Consider the following 8,538-nt stretch of genomic DNA (forward strand, 5'->3'; position numbering starts at 1 on the left):
ATCACAGTAAGCCACTTCCATTACGAATGGTTTCTTATAATTATGAAATGTATTTCAAAAGAGAATAAGCTTTACTCATTGCCATTTGAATATTGCTTATATATCATTTATTTCTCCCAGTGCTGGTTTCACAATGGTAAATGGTCAGCTTGGTCTGAGCTCGAGCTTAGGATCGGAGACTCTGCCACGGGAGTCGGTGGCAGAGCAGCTGGCCAAGCAGAGGCGGGTCTGCCCCATCTCCTGGTCCATCTTCTGGCCATTCAAGGAGTTGGCACAGTTGAGCACTTGAAGGGGCGTTGTTTGTAAAAGGGATTCCTGGTAGAGAGGAGAACGAGTGGGCTGGTCAAGGTAAACACAGCAGTTACGAGGTTGGGATAATTCAGGCAGGTGCTGCTTCGTGTCTGGGAGCATTCTGAAGACGGATCGTGGAAAAAGAAGCCATCCAAGAGTGTTATCACTCTCAAGAAGCTAATATTAAGTATTTCAATAGTATATCAAGATTAGTCAAGCGCACGAAACATTGGATCCCCCTTAAGCGCCAGCCATGATTGCCATGCCATTCTATCATCAGGCCATTTAACGCGATAAGAAAATATGTTAAAGGATTCTTAATTACTTTCAAGTGGCAGAGGTAACCAAACCCAGGCACACTTATTGTCGGCACATACACTTATGTAAAGTCGCTTAAGGAGATTGCAACCATTATAGACCGGCACTCTAATGAGGTAGCTCCACACACTCGGTAATCGAGGGAGTTTGGCTACTAGAAGAGATGGCGAAAGGTAACTTATCGAGAAAACAATTACCATTTGCAGACTAATTGCGATGCTTATCCACGGGCAGCTGCTGAAAGAGATAGTGGAGGGGTTTGCGATACGCATCCCATAATCAATACAAGTATAGGCCTCGAATTGTCATCGAGAGTTTACATACTCTTTCTACACTCCAAATCCCTCGGCCGGAATTCCCCAATCGAAATCAACAATTTATTCATTTAATGCCGGGCATTCGCTGCTCATTTGCCGTGATTATTTGCATAAACTGGCCCCCAGACTATCCATTTGATAAATATTCAATTAGGCATAGGCCGAGTGCAATTCAAAATGTGGAAATATAATTTTTATAATTTTCCACTAAACTGAATTTTGGCATTACATTTACGCATTACACATTGCGAACACATTGCACACAAATGCAGCAGAGATTGAAATTACAAATTAATCGACTGGGATTTGCAATGCAAAAATGGTTGAATTTGTAATCTCAACACAGTGGTTTCATTTCACAATACTCATACCAATGGGTACTTTTTTGTGGCGCCTCGTGAACTTCAGGACTTCAAAGGGGCCGACTTTCCAGAAGACGCTAATTATGTGCCAGCTTTGTAGGCTTTGTTGGCACTTCCCGTCGTTAATTTGGCTGAATCCGAACGTTTTATTGGCCATCGAAATGCAATTAAAGGCCATAAAAGGAGTCTTCAACAAAATTATGTATGTGGCCAACACATGCCACTCCGTTGGCTGGTTGCTTCTTGCATCTTTAAGGCGGCGCCAAACTCTTTGATTTCTAACACCTTTTCCCTCTTTGTTGCCAAGAATCAGAATGCACCGCCTTCTGTTCTGAAGTGTGAACATTTGTAGAAAAGCATTTGTTAGCAATCTGATTTCTAACTGGAAGCCATCGTTTATGTGAAGAAAGAAAGAGTTTCAGATCGCAAGTGTTGAGTGCTATGCGAATTGACTTGTGAATAAGATTTATAACTTTTATAACGTTAGAACGGTGAATTGTTACAAAAACCATGTATCAGTGTTGCATCTGCTTTCTTACGGAAATATGATATACATATGTATCTTGCCTAATAATTTACAAGTGCATTCACTTCGCCTCAAGTTTCGATTTCCATAACCCATTCATAACCCAAACAGCGATCATAAGGCTATGAAACGCATAATATGGCTGCACATATCTGCTCCGATATACGATTTTACGATTCAAGTTCATGAGCAATTTTAACGATGGCTCTGTCTAATCAAGTAACATGACCGAAAAATGGAGGGAGAAATTTGGTTGAAGAAACCCTTCAAACAAAAGAAACATTTCTTATGCATGTAAGTACTCCGGGCGATTACACATTTTATGTGCACTCACTTCAGACTTCAGACGATGCTTTACGAGACCCCGGACACTGCTTTTGCATACAAATGGTGAATGCGGTTCTAAATGTCTAAATTTCTATATCTTCGTACATTTATAGTGCGGTGTAGTCGAGAGCATTTTTAACGACACTTGTCGAGGAATTCGTTTCACTCAAATCACTCAAAAACACAATTTGTGCGTTTTCCCTAAATGATTTCTCCGCTGGGTCACATCTTTATTGGATAATGTATTTATATGTCGTATATGTGGATATACAATTTTATTTTCTTTTCATAAGGAAACTGCCCATTAAAGTCGAAAGTGGGGGCTATAAATGGCAAGATCAGACCAGAGACCCTTGTTGTGGCCAAAAGGTGTGAACTTCCTGGGCATTTCACCCAGCTGAAGGAGCAAAGGAAGGCAAAACGAAAACGAAAACTGTAATAAAAACTTGCCGACATTAAATGTTTCATACCATCTATGGCTCTTTATGAGTTGGCAATTTGATTTGTATCATCAGAGGTTTTTATGGGAATTTCTTTCTAAGAGGAAATCTCTTCCCTTTCGTCCCGTTTTCCCCCGTTTCCTCATATGCTCATATGCTCTTCAAGCGATGCCAAAATATTAGCCGCTGCCTCTTGAGCAATTTCACGAAACGAATTGTAATCATTGCATTGCATCTAAACAGACGCAAGACGAAGGATCTTCGGCTGCGGTTACTTCAAAGTCCTCATAGAGATCCACAGATCGCTGTGTTCTTGCCTCCCGGCATGTGGCAAACAGATGAGAACCTCCAGATGAACCTTCACTTGAACCTGCACAGCCTAATGAAGCCATTAGCAGCGCCTTATCGCAGAGCTCAAGGATCCTCGAAAGCAGCCAACGCAGCAAACGCAGCAACGGAGCACAAAAGGTCCGTCTAAGTATTGTCTTTGCCTTCATTCGAGTTCACCCTGCCCTTTGTTGCGGGGCAACTAATACGCCTAAATTAGATCGAGATCGGGATCGGGATCGAGGTGCTCGGGGTGCTCGAGGTGCCTGTGTGGCAGCTGTTGTGCATGTCCAGGATCCTCCTCCTCCTCCGAAACGCCAGTAGGTGTATCCTGACTCTTGCGGCCAGCCATTAACTTCACTTTCGATGACTTAATTCCTACTTTATTTTTGGCAAACACACACCAACACCAGCCATGCTGAATAGCACTTGATGCAGTTGCCCCATTGGTAATTATCGGTTGCAAGATGCCAATTTCAAAGGTCCAAAATTATTCGCCCTAAAGGAAGAACCGTGTGATTTGTTTTGTCTCTCAAACAATGCATAGGTATGTATGTCTTTAAAAAGGTTGATTTATTTTCAAAATGCGTTACATTTATTTGAAATATTTTTTGTTTTAGTTGGCTTAATAGTCTGATATACATTTGTAGGATAGCATGATTCAAAATCATATAGTCTTGATTCAGCGTCCTGTTACCAAAACATATACTCGTAGTTATGGTTTAGGTTCCATATGCTTTCTAACCGCAGACATAAATTACATGGAAAGAATTTGCCGCTCTACAAATATTGCGGCACTTAAGCACAAATGCTGCCACCCACCGACTACCTCTTTCCCCTTCCCCACCACTGCACCACCCCCTCTTCCTCGGGCACCGCCAATGTCGCAACACTTTCCAGACAATTGCAGCAGCGAGTGCAACAAGCGTCGCGAAGTTGCAGCCCCGCGCCTCCCGCATGTTTTATTACTTCCGCGCACTTTCGCTTCGGCAGAATGTGGCATATAGAATATGTGTGTATGTGTGTGGCAAAGTTCTCAGTGCGTTTAGCAGTTGGTTAGCGGAGTGCCAGGGGGACGGGGAGGGGGTGGAGTGCGGGGAGTGCGAGGAGGAGTACATACTATATAGGAATAGGAAGTCAGCTTCCTTTATCCTCCGTTGTCTCTGGCGTTGTTGCCACATTTTGGCGGTGGCTGCGAATGGTTTCCTGTCGGAAATACGTTGCCACAAGTGTGTAAATGCACTGCAAGAAATCATCCTGAAAAATAGCTAAAAATGGCCCAACTTGTTAGTTGGTTATGTCTGGTTAGGTTGCATGTTTAAAATATTATTAATTTAATAATAATTCAAATCTTTTAAAGGAAATCTTTATATGTATATTTATTTGTTAAATACATATGTATTTGCATACTTACACAAAAGCTTGTCATAGTTTTTAATGTTTCTATTATTTTTTAACCAGTCTGCAATATATTTTGTTTGATTTATTAAAAATACTTCAAACTTTAAGACGAGTGAGTGGAGAATGCGCTCTGTGTGTGGGGACACATGTGGCACTCAAAAAGGAATAAAAAACTTGAGGCTGAAGATGCAGAATCCTTGCCAGGATACACCGCCCAGACCCTGGCAACTGTTCACTTTCGCTGTTTCCCCAGCTCCCCTCCCCCCCTCATTTCCTCCCTGCCTGCTGGCTTTTTCATATTTTTTCGTATATGTATTTCCCTTTTTGCCATTAAAGTTTCACCGCGGCATCTGTCACCGCAGCGCAGCGCAGCTTTAAAGCCTGCTAAATTTTAATTGCCTTCGCGAATTTGCAGAGAGCTCCAGCAGGAACGGTGCAGTACATCTACAAAAAAATGGAGCAACTGAAACTCCATTTTGTAACTCACATTTTTTGTGTTATTTCTGCCTTTCATTGCCGACGTGTCGCTTTTACGCCCAGTTGCAGACTTGTGGCCTCGTTTTGGCCACAGCTTCTCGGCCATATATCAAGAATTAATTAGCGTTATGCATTCCCTTAGGGACAATCAAGAGGGAAAACTTCTTTTTTACGGCCCACAGATCGTGAAAAGTGTTCGAGTATTCAGGGATTTACTTATACTTTAGTATTCAAGTGCTTTAGTTTGAATAAAATGAAAAACAGGCATTTGTAGAATGATAACTACGGGGCTGCGATTGAAACTAAAAACACTTCTTTTCTGGAAGGCAATTATTTATCTGAATAAGTAGCAATGGTAATTTCATGTAATTTCAGAGAACAAGCCAAAGTCAAGTTCCAGGCAAGTGGTTATGAGCGGTAGTTGTGCACAGTGCGGATCCAGTCGATATAGCTCAGCACATCCGTGAAAGCGCTTACCATCAGGCATTGCGGGTTCGTGAAGCTAGCGATTCCCACTTGGATGAAGCGTTTCGTCTTTCCGAACGGGATCAGGGTGCCCAGCGGACCGCCGGAGTCGCCGTTGCACAGATTGCTGTACTCGTTCCCGGCGCAGAACTGGTTGCTCGTCAGGGTCAGTTGGGCGTACCTCTGGCAAACCTCCGGACCTTTGCGAGCCAAGTCGACGCTCCTCAGTTTGCCGCTGTCCGGCTCAAACTCCGTCCTGCCCCACCCAGTGCCAGTCAGTGGGTTCAAGGAGTCGATGTAGTGCCTCCACCGCGTGTCTGTTACAATGCAGATGGGCCGGATGCTGTCTGTGCAGGATAATGTATATTTTTGTATTTTTAGTTCCCTTATGGTAATACCAACCTGTGTACTGCACTTTTTTGTACAGACGGAGAATGGCTATGTCGTGTGCCATCGTCGCTTTCCTATATAGTCGGTGCTTGAAGCCTCTCTCCACAAACGCTTCGAGTCGATAGGTGCAGTAACTATCGTGGCACATCTCAGTTACATCTCTATCATACTCTCCCAGTCGAGCAATTCTACAGGATATGATATATTATATAATAATTTCTAATAATTTATTGGTTCAAAACTTACAACTGTGTTCGCTCAAGGAAGCAATGCGCGGCGGTTAGCACAAGTCCTGCAAAATAGTATACAAATTACAAGCTGCTGGTCGAATAGGTACACCCTATCTACGGTTTGTGATCAACGATCCGCCACAAATGAATCTGTCGTCAGTGGAGTGGAGAAAAGCCATCCAGGGACTCGAAGTTAAGCTGGCGATAGTTGCATTCTTGGCCCGCAAAGCTGGGGGATTGGGAGCTCGAATCCCACAGGCCATGTCCAGAAATTGAGTCGATCCCAGAAGCGGGAGTAGAATACACGTAAACCCTAACAGAACGGCATTCATTTTGCTACTGATTTCTGATCCGTTCGGATTAACAGCCACCACAGGTCGGGCTTATCAGGCCTCGATTATGGCGAACTTGGTTATTCGCTGAAAGCTCACGTATATGTAAAACTATGGGACTTATCAGGAATTTAGATTATTTATTATTAGAAAGTTCTCAGAAATCCTTCCGAAGAAAACAGAAGTGTTATTACCCCCCCTTCAATATAAAATGCATCGCTATTTTGCTGAAAAGCGTTCGTTACTCGTAGAGTAGCAGAATCCTTTCCAGATTACATCGTCATTACCTCAGCATCTGTTCAAGTTTTACTCCTACAACAAAACTAGAGCAAATGCCACTCCATTTTTTGTATAACTCCATATTGTTTCCTTTTAGTGCCGGCGGCGTCTCCTTTTTACGCTCAGGTTTGAGGCATCGTTTTAAAAAAAAGGGAAAAGTGTTTGAGTTTCCTGCATTTTACTTCTTCTTAAATTAACTAAGCTAACAAGTATTTGCATGATGAAAATACAAGCACCGTTTTTAAAATGCTCAGGAAAATATATATTGTGATCTAATTTCCAGAAAATTGGTTATTTGTGGTAGTAATGCTCAGTACATCCGTGAAAGCGCTTGCATTCCGGATTTAGCGTTCATGAAGATAGTGACTCCAATATGAACTAAATGTATACCTTCTGATCAAGAGAAACCAACCTGTGCACTTCACTTTCCTGTGCAGAGCGAGAATTATCTCATTCATGGGGCAGAAGAGTCGGTGGCTGGTGCTTCTCTGCACCTTGGCCTCAAATTGATAATCCGCTTCATCCATCGGATAATCAAGTTCCCCAGTCGAGTTATGGGGAATTTTTGTATATTCATTGGAACGGCGTTTATTTGTAAAATCATATGAGCATTACCAGGAATCGAGATTAATCATTTCGATTGTTTCTGAGTTCTTTTAAATCCGAAAGAAAAGACAGGCAGAATTGCTTAAAATATAAAATGTGCTAATCGACTTGTTTTAGTTTTAATTTCATTTGATGAGCTCTTATACAATTTTTATGCAGTAATTATGTGCCATATATGTTCACAGCCATGCTAATCCATCCGGAGTAGGTGCTCAGGTCCGTATAGATACTCGGAGCACGGCACTTGGAGTCTCCAAAGCTTGTTAGCCCGTACTGAACGAACCGCAGATCGCCGTAGTAGTTCACCACACCTCCAAGTGGTCCGCCCGAGTCGCCGTTGCAAGTGTTGGTCTCTCTGTTCCCGGCACAGAGGTGGCTCTGTGCTAAGGACATGTTATACAGGTCGCTGCACACATTCCTATTCACCACTGTGACGGAGGCTTCCTGGAGAACTGTTGTCGGCAGATCGTTGTCCGTGATTCCCCAACCGGTGGCCGTGAGCGATATTCCGTCCTCCAGCAGGAGTCTCATATCCGGGTCGAGGATAATGCAGATCGGCCTGATGTGGTCTGGCAATGAAATGGATCATGTTCTTCGCTTTAAAGCCAAGTAGTGGTTTTAAACTATAGGCTACCTTCGAATTTCACAGACCTCGCCAGCTTAAGTAGGCCGATGTCGTTTAGCACGATCGAAGGAGTGAAGAACTTATGATTTATGGCGATGCTGACAGGGTAGTCCTCAGCTAGGATTTGGCACATTGATCCGGCACTGCGTGCAAGTTCATTTCCTCCCAGGCGCACAGTTCTGAAAGAGTTCTGTTTCCATTTCAGGAATCATTCCAGATCGATTTACTCACATATTCGGAGCCGCCGCAATGCAATGCGCGGCCGTCAGGACGAATTCTGAAGTGAGGATTATTAGTGCTGTGCTAAGGAGGATGTCTCAAGTATACCAACGATGAGTGATGAGTGTGCCAGCACAGAAATATCGAGCATCACTTAGCAGATAGGCCATCCAGGGATGGATAGTTATATCAACCTCACTGCCTCCAATGATTCTCGATCGGTAAGGGGACGACTTGGCCCGAATTCCGCAACTTGGCTCAAGAAGTGTAGCTTCTCCCAAGTGGCAAATCCACTGGCACACAGAGATTGCGACGAGCACAGCAGCTGAAGCTGATTTCATCGCGACTCAATGAAGTAAAACCGACTGAGGTCTGGGCTGATCGTGCGACTTTATTAATACTTACAACTAGGGGAGGTTATCACCAGAGTGAGGTCACTTCTTTACTTGTGCACTCACCAAGCCACACCAGTGACTTTATTAAAAATATCCTTCCTAAAAATCGCAGAAATTGAGAATAAAGTCTACAAGAAAATGGATTATTCATAATACGTTCGTTCTATATCCATTTATTTCGAGTTAATCAAAGTGAGTTCGAGCGGGTGGC

The 8,538-nt window shown here is 43.2% G+C and overlaps 2 protein-coding genes across 2 annotated transcripts; both read right to left on the reverse strand.

The window, feature by feature from the left end:
* Positions 1-5,194: 5,194 nt before the first annotated feature.
* On the reverse strand, positions 5,195-6,203 carry LOC122618883 (chymotrypsin-like protease CTRL-1). Its single transcript, XM_043795480.1, has 4 exons — positions 5,990-6,203; positions 5,888-5,933; positions 5,654-5,829; positions 5,195-5,598 (listed from the first exon to the last, which is right to left on the reverse strand). Exons 1-4 carry the CDS (start codon positions 6,201-6,203, stop codon positions 5,195-5,197), a joined length of 840 nt encoding a protein of 279 aa, XP_043651415.1.
* A 1,047-nt stretch (positions 6,204-7,250) lies between these two features.
* LOC122618884 (serine protease grass) lies at positions 7,251-8,273 on the reverse strand. The gene is made up of 4 exons (XM_043795481.1): positions 8,045-8,273; positions 7,945-7,990; positions 7,723-7,892; positions 7,251-7,657 (listed from the first exon to the last, which is right to left on the reverse strand). Exons 1-4 carry the CDS (start codon positions 8,271-8,273, stop codon positions 7,251-7,253), a joined length of 852 nt encoding a protein of 283 aa, XP_043651416.1.
* Positions 8,274-8,538: the final 265 nt, after the last annotated feature.

This window comes from Drosophila teissieri, chromosome 3R, assembly GCF_016746235.2.
Source record: "Drosophila teissieri strain GT53w chromosome 3R, Prin_Dtei_1.1, whole genome shotgun sequence".
In the NCBI taxonomy this organism is placed as follows: Eukaryota; Metazoa; Arthropoda; class Insecta; order Diptera; family Drosophilidae; genus Drosophila; species Drosophila teissieri.

Coding starts and splice junctions, on each gene's coding strand:
- LOC122618883 (XM_043795480.1), bottom strand. CDS start 6,203: ATGAATGCCGTTCTGTTAGGGTTTACGTGTATTCTACTCCCGCTTCTG. Junction 5,934..5,989: donor CGGATCGTTGATCACAAACC/GTAGATAGGGTG, acceptor ACTATTTTGCAG/GACTTGTGCTAACCGCCGCG. Junction 5,599..5,653: donor CAAAAAAGTGCAGTACACAG/GTTGGTATTACC, acceptor TATCCTGCACAG/ACAGCATCCGGCCCATCTGC.
- LOC122618884 (XM_043795481.1), bottom strand. CDS start 8,273: ATGAAATCAGCTTCAGCTGCTGTGCTCGTCGCAATCTCTGTGTGCCAG. Junction 7,893..7,944: donor ATTGCGGCGGCTCCGAATAT/GTGAGTAAATCG, acceptor GAACTCTTTCAG/AACTGTGCGCCTGGGAGGAA. Junction 7,658..7,722: donor GAGGTCTGTGAAATTCGAAG/GTAGCCTATAGT, acceptor TTTCATTGCCAG/ACCACATCAGGCCGATCTGC.